We start from the raw sequence: 14,527 nt of genomic DNA on the forward strand, positions 1-14,527 counted from the left end.
GCTTTCGATTCTTCTTTCCTCATACCATGACTAAACAATCTAAGTCTATTTTCTGTCATCTTATCCACGATTGACGCAACACCTATACTTCCTCTTATATGCTCGTTCCTTATCCTATCTTCTCTAGTCACTCCACTCATCCAACTAAGCATTCTCATCTCTGCTACACTTATTCTCTGCTCTACTTTCTTATCAACCGCCCAACACTATGAACCATACATCATAGCTGGCCTCACAATTTCATACTAAATTTAAAAACTATAATTAGTATTTATTCATATATTATATTTTAAAATCAAAGAACTACTAATCAGGATATAATTAAAGAAATAAGAGTTCATGTTGCTTTTAAAATATTTCACCAATTTCTCTAAAGGAAACACTATCTACAGATTTGCATCGAAGCGTTTCTTATGATAGTGATTTTAATCACTGTCAGATATCATCTATACTTGTCCCATCTATGCCTCGTCCACACTGTGCCTCGACCCCACTGTGCTACCGTTTTTTTTTTTTTGTGTCTGTGAACGATCAATCTCAGCTCTCGCTGAACCGATTTTGATGAAAAATATGTCAAAAAATCACAAATCGTATCTAGTCGAAGACATTACCCTCAAAATTTGAAAAAAATTCCCTCGTTCCCTGTAAACGGGGGAAATCCCCCAAAAAATTACAAACTTAAAAATCGCCAATTTTCGACATTTTTTCAATTTTTTTTACTTAAAATAGCCATAACTTTTTTAAAAATGACCAAATCAATATAATTCTTTTTTATAGATACCGTAGGTATTTACCTATCATTTGGTATATTTTTGTGAACATTTGACCCTTTAACAGCCCAAAGGATGGGGTTTCAAAATGGTAACTTTTTTACAAAAAATTAACTTTTTCAACTTAACTTTTGAAAATGTTCCGGAAGGTCTGACACTTTTATATATATCTTAAATTAAAGCTAATGTAACATACTTTAATTTGAAAAAAAAATAAATTTGACTTCTGGATTTGTCTTCATGGTAAAAATGACTACCGTATTCAAAAATATGCTATTTTTGTGCTAAAATTCTTGGTTTTGTATTTTATTTTATTTTAAAATACCTGACAAGGGGAATACAGATTTTCATAAATATTATATAAATAAAAAATTGATATAGCATAGAAAGTTAAACTTATTTAAATTTGTTTACTTTTTTTAAGTCGAGAAAAATAACTTTAAAATTTGAATTAGCTTAAATAGCTAATTTTTTCAACCAATTGTAGTGACGTACAGTTGCCGAGACGGTAAAGTTTATGTTTGACGTACGTGGGGTACATGAATCCAACCTGCTTATGGTAAGGGATTTTTTTGCATTTTTTCTTAATTCTTTTCAAGTTAGAATAAATTTTCAACTCATTTGATTTTTATCTCATTTAAATTCAATAACTTCAATAAAGATCAAAGATCCCATCACTGTAGACGCCACTCGCGAGAAGAAATTTCTTATTCATATTAAAATTATTTTACTATATTTCAAGTTTTAGCTTCGATGCAAAGCTGAGAAGATATTTTTTTGTGACTATCATTTATTTTCTCTGCTCTAATTTGATCTACTTTGTTCAACGATACGTCAAATGACTATAATTCGTATCTAGTTGAAGATATTACCCTCAAAAATTGATAAAAAATTCTAATTTATCAATGAAATAGTTACTTATCCCGTGTTCACCATACAGAGAATTAAAATCATTCATTTCTAATGTTTTCAAAATATTTATTGACGAATCAAGTTTGATATGATAGGTTTCAAATACAAAATTAAATCATTTTACTTTGTAATCTAATAATTTTTTTACTCTATTTGTGTGTGCTACTACTAGACTATAAGATTCTAAATTTGTTGGTAACATGTTGCTATATAAATCATTTCTAAAAAAAATGATTGTTAGTTTCTCCTGAATTAATAATGGATTTTTACAATTATAATCAAATTTTATTATACGCTCAATTGAGTAAATCTTTTTAACAACTTTGTTTTGATTGGTTCATTTAGTTAAAGTAAATCATTAAAATTAATTAAGTTCTGAATTTTCAATTGCAGAATCTTTTTAAACACCAAAAGTTATTGGAAATGATTACTATTACTTCTATTTAAGTTATCTATTATGATAAGAATGCAAAAAAATATTGAGCTATACTGATAAATTTACTATACATAGTAATTATAAAACTTTCTGACTGCATATTAATCTTAACGATACAATTTTTTTTATTCTCATAAAATTTTCTATTTAATGATGTCAATTTCAAACTTGCCAATTGAGCTACAAGTTATTGTAATAAATTGATTTTCATGTTATAAACTTTCACAAAAATCAACTTTAAAGGATTAAAAAAATGATTAAATATGTCATTTTCCTTATTTTTAACATATTAATAATCAAAATTAGTATTAATTTAAAACAATTGTTTTTTGTTTTTAATTAAATTTTTTTTATATGCAAATACTTTTTTTTTAATAATAAGTAATAATATTAAAACTTAGAAGTGATAGAAAAAGTCTATTTGCACATTTGAAAACATCGCGAAAAGTTGATTTAGAAAAGTATATTTTTGTTTCTAATGAAAGTTCCTTATAGTCTAGTGTATTTATTCATAAGTAACAAAATTTTTTTATTAAAAAGTATTGCATCAAACCCTTTAAATTTTTATACGCGTTAAAAATATATGAATAAACAACTCCTTTTTATTTTTATAATATCTCCGTAAAAATTAGAATATTATATATTTGAATATCAATTTCATACTAAATTTAATTACTATAATTATTATGTATTCATTATATTATAATTATAAATCGGGATAAAATTAAGGGAATAAGAGTTATGGTTGCTTTTGAAATAATCTACGAATCTCTTAAAATTAAACACTATCTACAGATTTGCATCGAAGCGATTCTAATGAAAGTGGTTTGGATTTTAATCACTATCAGATATCATCTATACTTGTACCAACTATGCCACGTCCATACTGTGCCCCGACCCCACTGTGCTACCGTTTTTTTTATTAAGCTTATCTAGAAAAAAATGTTTGATAAATTTACAATCATTAGTAATATTTAACAAATATTTTTAATAAATAAAATTATCTAAATGTTTGTTATTATTCTATTGCATTTAAAAAAAATAAATCTAAGTTATTTATTGTTTTCAAAATAAAAATAATGGTACAAAATTTTAGATTTATTAACCAAGGGCTCAAATTTTTGGCTATTAACTGACTTAATCATATCTTATTGAAATATAAATTTTACCCTCCCTCACATTTGTAAAAAGCATAGACTTTATTATATAAATTTGTTACATTTTGGGTCAATACAAATTTATTGAAGTCGATAAAAATAATTTTCTACAGATTACAACTTAACTTTTAAAAGTGTTTCGGATAGTCTGACACTTTTATATATATCTTAAATTAAAGCTAATGTAATATACTTTATAATGGAAAAAAAAAATTTCGGACTTTATTTTGTCTTTACGTTGAAAATAGCTACCGTATGCTATTTTTATGTGAAAATTCTCGATTTTATATTTTACATTTTTAATTTAATAATGCTATAACTTATTGTAAGTTATTAAAGGTATATGGATCAATACGATTTTTTTATGAGAAATAATATTTATATCCCTCTTTTATTCGACATACTTTATCTTAATGAGGATATAAAAAAGAAAATACCAGATCATGTAACTTTTCCATCAATTTTTTAAAATTAAACACTATCTAAAGATTTGCATCGAAGGGTTTTTTATGATAGTGATTTTAATCACTGTCAGATATCATTATACTTGACCCAACTATACCACGTCACCATTGTGCCACTACCCCCTCCGTGTTGGGTTTTCTATATTAACTTTGATGTACATTTTCACCATGAACACAAAATAATATCCGAAATTTTTTTTCTATAATAAAGTATATTACATAAGCTTTAATTTAAGATGTATATAATAATGTCAGTATTTTCGGAACACTTTGAAAAATTAAGTTGATTGAATTCTACTTTCTATATGCATTTTTAAGTTTTGAACCTCCCCTGTATTAAGGAAAGTGGTCCGATTTAATAAAAAAGTATGTCGAAAAAAATATGTATATAAATACTACTTCTCATGAAAAAATTATATTGATCCATACATTTTAAAAAGTTATACCATTTTAAAATTAAAAATTTTAAATATAAAATCGAGAATTTTAACACAAAAATAGCATACCATGAAGATAAAATAAAGTCTGAAATTTTTTTTTTCATATTAAATTATATTACATAAGCTATAATTTGAAGTATATATAAAAGTGTCAGCATTTCCAGAACACTTTCAAAAGTTAATTTTTTGTAAAAAAGTTATCACTTTAAATCTCTCCTCTGAAAAATGTTAAAACGTTTCAACAATTAATTAAAAAATCGACCAAGTCCCGGAGAGTGAGATCTTGAGTAGAGTGTCGTAGATTTTGTATATTTTAAAATCGTCAAAAGAACCGGTTTTGATGGGGAAAAATGGCTTTTTATAGTGTGAAGGGGGTAGCCCAGCGATCTCTACCGTGATCCTGGAAGCTGAGGCTTTGTATTTTAATTGGTTAATTAAAATGGGGTCCCTGCGTGTAGGCGTTACTTAATAATTTCTACAAGAGGGAGATTTTATCGTATAATTAAAGGGTTATTTTGTATCTTAAATAAGAGAACCCTGTTTTGGTGATCATTTATAATCATAATATGTGATATACATGTATAAATGATAACATCATATTATATGTTAATATTATATGTAATAATATAATATTACAAAAGGACGCAGTATTTCCGGAACATTTTCAAAAATTAAATTGAAAAAGTTAGATTTTGTAAAAAAGTTACTATTTTCAATCCTCCCCAGTTAGCAAGTTAAGTGTTAAATTTTCAAAAAAATGATATCAAATTAAAAGGAAATATCTAAGGTTTTACTATAAAAAAAAAAAGACAAAATTTACCGATTTTTAAATTTATAATTTTTTTGGATATCTCCCCCATTTGCGGGGAACGAGGGAAAATTTTTTCAATTTTTAAGGGTAATGTCTTCAACTAGATACGATTTGTGATCTTTTGACGTATTGTTGAAAGAAATCGGTCCAGTGAGAGCTGAGAAAAAGTGGCAACACATAAAAAAAAAAATAAATAAATAAACACATCATGGTAAAATTAATACCTTCTCAGCTTTGCATCGAAGCTAAAATGTGCAACCATCGATAGACAATTTGACGAGGATTTCCTAAAATGTATATATTTTTCTTTTTTCTTTTATATTTTTTTAAACCATATTGAAGCTACAATAACTGGAATTCTTTATTTATGAAACTTGTTCAAAAATCTATGTATAGTAAAAAAATAATTCACTCAAAAATAAAGAAAATGGTAAAGTGAGAAGAAATTAAAAATGTATTTTGGAAATCTAATATTTCTACTGTATTGACGACGATATAAAAAGCTTATTTTAATTTTTGACATATAAATATAACCTTACTATAAAAATTGTATATTTATGGAATTCTATATTACTAACAACCTCAAGTTTTACGAAGCATAGTGAGTGATTTTTGTAATATATACATATATGTATACACAGCATATTGTGCACCTGCATATAAAATTGAATCATAGGTTCGTGCAAAATCGCCCTCAAAATCACTATGGCGAGCAAAAATCAATATATGTGCAAAGGCGTAAAGCATTTGAGTAAATGTATTTGAATAAAAGTATTCAAATACTTTCATTGGTATTGAATAGTATTTTTAAATACATTTAATAAAAAGTATCTGAGTAGTATTTTAAATACAATTATTTAGTATTTAATACTGTTTAATATTCAGTACTATTAATATACTTTTTTTTTTTAATTTGCTAACCGTAACACAGCAAGCAAATTAAACTCAGTCAAAATGAAAATTGAGAATAATTTTCTGTTATTTTATATGTTACATTATAGTATAACATAATTATTGTGCTTATCTAAATGCTATTATGTATACATCTATTTTTAATACATCAGTTGAACCTACAATAGCCTATTGCAGGTTCAAATGATTTACTCTATTGTCAATAAGACATACTTTACAGGTTTTTACACGTGTACTAATATTTATTTTTTTCACTGATTAGTCTCCAATAATTAATTTTATTTACCTTTAACAAAAAAAAATATCGAAAATAATAAATGAGTTCTCTTAATTTAAGAGTACTCAATATTTGACTCAAATTACCCTCTTGGTAATTATTTAGGTGGAACCTTTTGCTCTTAGTTAAAATAAAAACATTATTATTATTTTTTAATTGTATTCTTAGTATTTGAAATACTTTTGCAAAGTAATTGAGTATTACTCAAATATTTTTGTATGAAAAGTATTCAAATAGTATTTTAAATACATTTTTTTTTAAATATTTGAATATTATTTAAAATACTTTTTAAAAGTATTTTTTACAACTATGAATATGTGATATCATCGTGAATGTACAAGAACAAAGAACTGTCTCTAACCGTACACACAAAAATGTACCTAAACAGGTAACATATACAAATAAACTAATGTCGTGTAGGTGGCGTACAAGTAAACTACCATTGTAAAAATTACTAAACAAGCGATCAGGCCGTTTTAAAAGGAACATTTGTTCACTACTGGATTTATCTACCTTAATATTATCTACTATGTTATCAACTGTAATGATATTTGTTATCACTGATGTTATCAAACAATTTTTTGGTAAAAATATTAATGATCGGTAGAATTAAAACATTTTAAGTTTCATCATTTTATTAAATTCTGACTAATCGGAACCTATTAATTCGTAAAATTTATTTCACCTACGACTATATCTGAAGTTATGGAATAATATAATTAATAATTTCAATAATTTAGAAGCAATTATGTTAACTCCCGAAGAAAGAATTAAAGAGCTGTCGTCATTTAGTTCAAAAATTGATTTGAATCCCAATATTGCTGCTAAAAAGTATGTAATATTGCAAGACTAAAATTAAAAGTAATTACTTTTAATTTTACTTATTTTTGTTATTGATAGATATTATCGATCTGGTCAAGAAATGATCCGAATGGCTGATGTTTATTTGAAAGAAAAAAACTTGGAACAGGCATACATTCTTTACATGAAATTCATGATGTAAGTTTCAATAATAAATAAAAATAATTTTCATAAATTTTGTAAAAAACAAACAAATGAAATTTTAAACTAAAAAATAAAATAAGTAATTAATTTAGAAGCATTGTTATCTTAATAAACTAAATATTTTTAAATTTAAACATTGCTGGTAATTTATTTTAAAGTGTTGTATTTAAGCTGATTAAGCTATAATATATTAGTAAAAATTTACTCAAATGCTTTAGTATTTATGTTAGGAAAGCAATATATCAACTAATAGAACACCTAAACTTATTTTAGCAAAAAAAAGAAAAAAACCTATAAAAACAAATTTTTTTGACCTCTTAATTTTAATTATATGTCAAAATAATATTAACATATATTAAAATATAATATGGGTATATTTGGTTAATATGAGATGGACCTTAAAGACACTTAATGGTTAATAAATCAAAAATTATATATTGCTATAAAGTTAAAACATTTTGTATATTATTTTTATTTTGTGAGGAATTGACTAGTTTATATTAAGTAAATAGTTATAAATGAGATAACATTTATTTTTAACTATTTACATCAAATACTTATATTATTCATACTTATAGATTATTCCTAGAGACAATTCCAGAACACCCAGATTTCAAAAATGTACCAATCGATGATCGTAATTTAATAAATCAATTACTTCGAGAAGTACTTCCTAAAGCAGAAAATTTAAAAAATAAATTAAGGACACAATATAGCAAAGAATATGAATTGTTTATGCAGCATAAAGTAAATAAAAGTTAATAAATAAATTTTCTAAAGAGTAGTGTGGTAAAATTTATAAAATAACTTTGTTAATAAAATATTGTTTTTACAGAATTATATGTTTTTGTTAAAAAATGTGCATTTGATTGAGGATATTTATTTATGATTCAAAAATTATTTATCTGTATAGGATCATTTATGATCATATTGTGTCCATTTAAATCTAATTTTCAACTCATTTTTAATTTTCAAAAACACATATGTATTATTTATGTAATAACCTTAGTTTCAGTCAGTGTTAAATCTAGTTATAATTTAAAAGATCTCCCAACCCATTAAAGGTGACAATGATAGAACAATTTTTGATATTTATTGCAATGTTAAGTGAAATATTGGATTATAATTTTTTGAGATATAAGCTCAAAGGATAAGTTCCTTATAGAATACTATACTGTGTTACCCTCTGCCATAAATTCCAATATTAATTTATACGAAAGTGTATTGGGATCGGAATCATGAGTGTGCAGTAGTTTACTGGTAGGGTTTTTCTTTACTACACCTCAGGTTCTTATTCTGTACCTTGTGTGTTATTTATCTATTTCAAAAATATTTTTTAATAAGCATATATTTTATTTTATGCAAATATTTTTTTATTTTTATTTTTTTTGTCAACATAATGTATTAGGACATTTTTCTTTTTTTGCCATGATGTTTCCTCCCTGAAAATTAAATTATCTTTTTACAAATTCCTAATTAATTTTTAGGAATTACAAAGTATAAAAGCAAATCAAGAAAAAGAAGCATTAGAAAATAAAAAAAATGCCTTCGAAAATAACATATTACCTATAAGTACTAAAAAAATAATTAGCGAACAATGTTTGAATTTTACATCAGAAAATATAAAACCTCCAACATTTTTTGATACAACATTAAAAAATGAACCATCAAGGTTTGTGAAAGTATTATTTTATTAGACATTTGTCAGTGTCAATTTCTCCAAATTTAATTAAAATTATACTTGATAACATGAAACTTAACAAATTGTTCTTTATAAAGTTTATAAACATTTGTATATTATTATACTAAATGATTGCTTAACTACGACTTATGCAATATCTTTAAAAGTATAAAATATATGATTTTTTCTTTTCAGAATATAATTGTAATATACATTCTATAATATTAAAAAAAAAATAGTCCTTTACTCTTCCTTCCCTCATTAAATCATATCAACTTAAGTTTTTTATATGGATGTATATATGTTTAACTTGCTTATAAATAAAAAAATTATCTAACTAATAAAAAGATTAATCAATTTGAGTATTTTAAAAGATTATAACATTTTTATACCATGTGAGAGGAATAGTCCTATTTTCGTAATTGCATAGATATAAAAATAAACAGACTGCTCTTCATGCCCAGTCATTATAATAAAGTTTTTAATAACTTCTTAAATACTGGCTCAAAAGTCAAACCATTTGTTTTTGAATATTATAGAATATACAATATTATAAAAATCTGAAAAGATATAATTGTTAAATATTTTTAAAGATATTATGTGAGTAATAGTTAAAAAATCCCATGAAAAAATGTAATTTATTGATTAATAAAACATTTAATTTCTTTATAATCAAAGTTACTCTTAAATTATATCTTTGAAATTGATACTAAATTTTTATAGTTTAATTTAAGTCAACATTTTACATAATTATAGTATTAGTTTATTTTATAAATTAAATACAGGATGTGACTTATAATTATATGCCTACTATTACATGATTATAAGTTTTTAATTATTTGAAGTAACATTGTTATTTATTAAAGATTACCTATCTAAAAAAAGTTTTTATTTTAATTTCTGTTCTTTATTTTGTATAACAATTTTTTAATTTGTACACATTTTATTATTTAGGCAAAGCAATTTATTATTAGAATTGAATGCCAAACCAAATGAAATACCAAGCTCATCTGGTTATATGTATTCACCGATCAATATTTCTGAGTATGTTATGAATGTTTACATTAATTAAAATTTATTTAATAAAAAAATAATAATAAAGTTCTTTAAAAATGAACTTATATATAATGATAAGTTAGTAATTTAAATTTCTTATATTTTTAGAAATAAACCAGTTGTTGATAGAAGTACTAAACCAAGCTTAATAAAAAGTACTTATAATCTACGAACAGTAATAGTACCAGGAAATTTAATAGAACGATTTTTAGAACATGCTAATAGTAATACTATGAAAAATTTAGAAACATGTGGAATACTTGCTGGAAAATTGGTAAAAATATATATATTTTTAAACTGTAAAGATCTAAACACTAAAATGACATTAACAGTAAAATTAAGTCATTTTATGAAATCTTTTTTTTAAAACTCCCGACTATTTGAAAAAAAAAAAAATCATCAACTTTTTTGAATTAGTATCAGACACATAAACTTGACTTATTATAACATGTATATATATATTATAAAATTTAACTGGTTTTTCCTTAATTTTAAGTAGGACTGGCCATTATTTAATTTGATATATGCGATATTAGATTTAATAGTATTGGGTTTTTTTTTTATATCCGATATTTATACAAATATTATAAAAAGTTATATTAAAATCTAATAATCAAGATGAAATTATTATCAATCTTACAAATAACTGAATATTATCACAAACTGAGATATCTAAGTTTTCATGATGACATGAATATATCTGTAAATAATCTAAATTGTCTATTATTTATTAAAACTTTATAAAATTGTTATGTTATTATAAAATGGTATTATCTTTTTTTTCTTATTTTTTATTCCTTTATTTTTTTTTCAACTTATTAAATACATTTTGTCGTTATATTTAATAAATGGATAAAATAGATTTTTTTATTTTTACTTTTATACAAACATTTTCAGATGAATTATTAAGTTTTTCTTTAATTTTAAATACCATCCATCAGTAGAAAATTTTCTTAACTGTTTGGAAACATGAACGTGTATAGTAGGCTGTAAGGACTAAAAATACATTTAATGATATATTCTTAAGTTCTTGTTTAATTATTGTACCGAGAAATGGTATATTTTTTTTAAATTTTATTTATTAAAATATTTAATAATTGATTATCGGTTTAATATTGAAGTATATATTGGATTATCGTATTTCAGAAAAAATTTAAATCTGTGCATAATATATAAATTAATAATCATATATAAGTAATTAGTTAATTATTTAATAGATAAAAAGCCCTAATATTAACATATATCCCATTGGATCAAAATAAAAAACATATACTTGATGTTTAATTTTCAATTTTAATGGCTGAAGATATGTGCTGGTATTCTTATTCCTAAACATTTCTCATTTGCACTCCTCAAGTGTTGATATAAAAATTTTAATTAATGTTTCAATATTGTTATTGACAAGTTATTTCCTATACTGAATTATTTTGTAATTAATAAGACTCATTACAAAAAATAAAATTGATATTTTATAAGACTTAAAGGATAAATATAAAAAATAACTCATGATTGATAAATTTAGAGAAATATGAAACTAAAAGAAACCAAATAAATATTCTAGATATTATGTTTATTTTTTTGTTATTTAAGTGGTTCATCATAATATAATAATTCTGTTTATACAAATTAAGATTTAGTAAATTTTTTAATGTTAACTAAGCTTAATACTTAAATCATTTTTAGAGTTCAAATAGTTTAAATATAACTCATTTAATGATTCCAAAACAAAGTGGTACTTCTGATTCGTGTACAACAATGAATGAAGAGGATATTTTTGAATTTCAAGATAAAAATGATTTAATTACTTTAGGATGGATTCATGTAAGTTAGAGATTATATATATAAATGTTTTTTTTATTGGTTGGGATTCGTACTAAATGTACTAAATGTACTAAATGTCTGAGGGCCAACAAACTATTATAAAAATATATACAATGTAAAATTCTCTAAGATTAGAACTCATTTTTTTTATAACTTCTATAAAGAATGATATTAATTTGTAATTTTTTTTTATCTTACATTATTAGACTCATCCGTCCCAAACATCTTTTATGTCTAGCGTAGACTTACATACTCACTACTCTTATCAATTAATGATGCCAGAAGCTCTTGCTATTGTATGTGCACCAAAGTATAACAAGTAATATCATTTCTCTATCAAAAAAAAAAAAATGTTTAACATTTTTTATTAAATATTTTTGTTTTATAGGAACAATTTCTTTTTTTTAACACCGTATCATGGTCTTCAAGTTATAGCAAACTGCAAAAATGTTGAAGGTTTTCATACTCATAACACAGATGGTGATATATATGCTGTAAGACTCAATATTTTACTCCTTCAAAATTGTATTAAAGAATTTTTTATTATTATTATTTATTTTTTTTTTTTAGATTGCTGAACATTATACACTAAATAATAGTTTACATGTCAATGTGGTAGACTTCAGATAAAAATTAAATTTTTAGTCTGTGTCAGTGCAATTTTTTCTAAAATTATTCATATGTGAATAAATGTTTGTTTAATATAATTTTAAAAATTAATGTATATCATGTAAATCATGTAATCTAATGTTTATATTAGTATTAATTATTTATAATTCTTTAATTGTATAATTTATTTTAAAATTATATGCAATAAATGTTCAATGTTAATTTTATATTTATTTTATTAAAATGAGGGAAGAGGTTTCATCCTTTATTCTGTTTATAACTTAAATTTCATACCTCAGATATAGATTTTGTGTCAATTATTTTAAATTCAATGACATTCTGATTACAGATTTTATAAAAAAATTATTAGTGTAAATGTTAATAAAAAAAAAAATGTTCATTAATTTTTCTAATGAAAATGTTTCTAAAAAAACAAGTATAATTATTTTATTCAAGATTGTGATTTGATTTTATTATTGTGCAACATGTATATTACAATATAAACTATATACATATATAAAAATAGAATAAATAAGCTAAAAATAGTATTAATTTGCAAAGTGTGTATACTCATATTAACAATACCAGTCAAAATATTTGCAAATAAAAAAAAAAATAACAAATTTTCATTTACACTATCAATAATTAAGGAAAACCCTGAAAACTTTTTATTAAATCTATGCATCATAACAGTAATAAAATTTTCAATTAAAATTGACATAAATAATAGGTAAGATGACACTGATAACATCCAAAAAACATAGCCAGCATTTACTAATCTTCTAGAAATACCAGTTAGGTTGTCAAAACTTACAGCTACTAAGAAAAAAAAAATTGAAGTAAAAAAATTTTCTATTAAGAGAAACAAATTGTTTATCAAGGAACTTTTTGGTTTAAAATATGACATATGACATTTAAGAGACAAAGTGTATAAAAATATTGCTTCATAACCAATAATAGATATAATACCTTCTCGATTTGCAGAAAAAAATGTATCTCTTGAAGAATCACTCATTATCCAATCACTTAGACCAAAGTTTAAAGCTATTTCATATAAAAGAATCATTGTTGTTGCTAAAATAGGAGTATAACATGTACTTATAAATGGAATAATAAATAAATTAATGATTTTGAGACAGGCTAAGGTAATAAAAAAATTCCAATGAACACCATACTCAAAAACATAATGATTATAATTGGTTTTCTTAATAAAATAAACACGTCCAATACCTAATACGAGTAATGGTAATACTTGTTTAACAACTTTGATTGACTGTTTAAAAAAATTTTGTACTTTAGGAGTTTTAAATAACAGTGCATTAGAACAAACATATAGTCCAACCCCAATATCCATTATGCTATGTCCATATTTTTCAGTTTTAGCATATTTTCGTGGAAATACGTTGAAATCAACAGCCAAAATACAAAATACTGTGTATGTATTTAAAATAAATCTATACACACTCATGTATGGATTTTTTTTTATTCTTATACTACCTAGTATTAAACATTTTCTGTTTAGTAAAATAAAAAATAAAGAAATAACAGCAACTAAAAAATAAATTATAAATTGAGCCACAACAAATTCAGACAAGATTGTGAGGTTCAGCACAGTAGGTAAAATTAAAAATATGAACTCTAAAACAAATTTCCAGATTCTGGGTACACTTAGCTGTTCTGAGTAATTAGTAATTATTGAGATCCACGCAAAAATGATAATGTGAACTGGTAATGAAAATAATGACATATATATTTCTAGCAATGGTGAACCTTTTTGGCTTGATATTGCTTTGTTATGAAGGACTTTATATTCAACATCCATACTCCTGAAAAAAAAATTTACTTAAAAATATACATATAATATATAAAGACAATGTCAAATTTACTTTAAAAATAAAATAAAAATGTTTATGTTATTTAATACAGTTCGGATTAAATTGGGAATCTAAAAACTAGATGTAATCATTTTTGTAATTAGAAAAACAATATTGTTGAAATCAATTTTGAGGACATAGTTTAAATAATGTAAATTGTTTTTTTGCGAATTCACTACAAATTTTAATAGGAAAAATAATTTTCAAAGTCAACATCACTTATTAGAGAAATTTCGAATTCTAATAGTTCAGTTAATAGAACTGAACTGTTAAAATAATTACACAGATTAGGTAAACCTTAC

At 23.4% G+C, this 14,527-nt stretch overlaps 2 protein-coding genes across 2 annotated transcripts; one reads left to right on the plus strand and one right to left on the minus strand.

Annotated features, from left to right (window-relative positions):
• Positions 1 to 6,747: 6,747 nt before the first annotated feature.
• On the plus strand, positions 6,748 to 12,417 carry LOC126893777 (STAM-binding protein). The gene is made up of 10 exons (XM_050664265.1): positions 6,748 to 7,010; positions 7,080 to 7,178; positions 7,763 to 7,931; positions 8,672 to 8,856; positions 9,820 to 9,909; positions 10,030 to 10,195; positions 11,605 to 11,742; positions 11,949 to 12,061; positions 12,131 to 12,236; positions 12,313 to 12,417. The coding sequence occupies exons 1-10, from the start codon at positions 6,928 to 6,930 to the stop codon at positions 12,370 to 12,372; spliced, it is 1,209 nt and encodes a 402-aa protein (XP_050520222.1). The 5' UTR covers positions 6,748 to 6,927; the 3' UTR covers positions 12,373 to 12,417.
• Positions 12,418 to 12,668: 251 nt separating this feature from the next.
• On the minus strand, positions 12,669 to 14,521 carry LOC126895866 (phosphatidylinositol-glycan biosynthesis class W protein-like). Its single transcript, XM_050668146.1, has 4 exons — positions 14,238 to 14,521; positions 13,321 to 14,177; positions 12,810 to 13,170; positions 12,669 to 12,690 (listed from the first exon to the last, which is right to left on the minus strand). Exons 2-4 carry the CDS (start codon positions 14,171 to 14,173, stop codon positions 12,669 to 12,671), a joined length of 1,236 nt encoding a protein of 411 aa, XP_050524103.1. The 5' UTR covers positions 14,174 to 14,177; positions 14,238 to 14,521.
• Positions 14,522 to 14,527: the final 6 nt, after the last annotated feature.

The sequence above is a fragment of the Daktulosphaira vitifoliae genome, unplaced genomic scaffold, assembly GCF_025091365.1.
Source record: "Daktulosphaira vitifoliae isolate Bord-2020 unplaced genomic scaffold, ASM2509136v1 Scaffold_1, whole genome shotgun sequence".
Classification (NCBI taxonomy): domain Eukaryota; kingdom Metazoa; phylum Arthropoda; class Insecta; order Hemiptera; family Phylloxeridae; genus Daktulosphaira; species Daktulosphaira vitifoliae.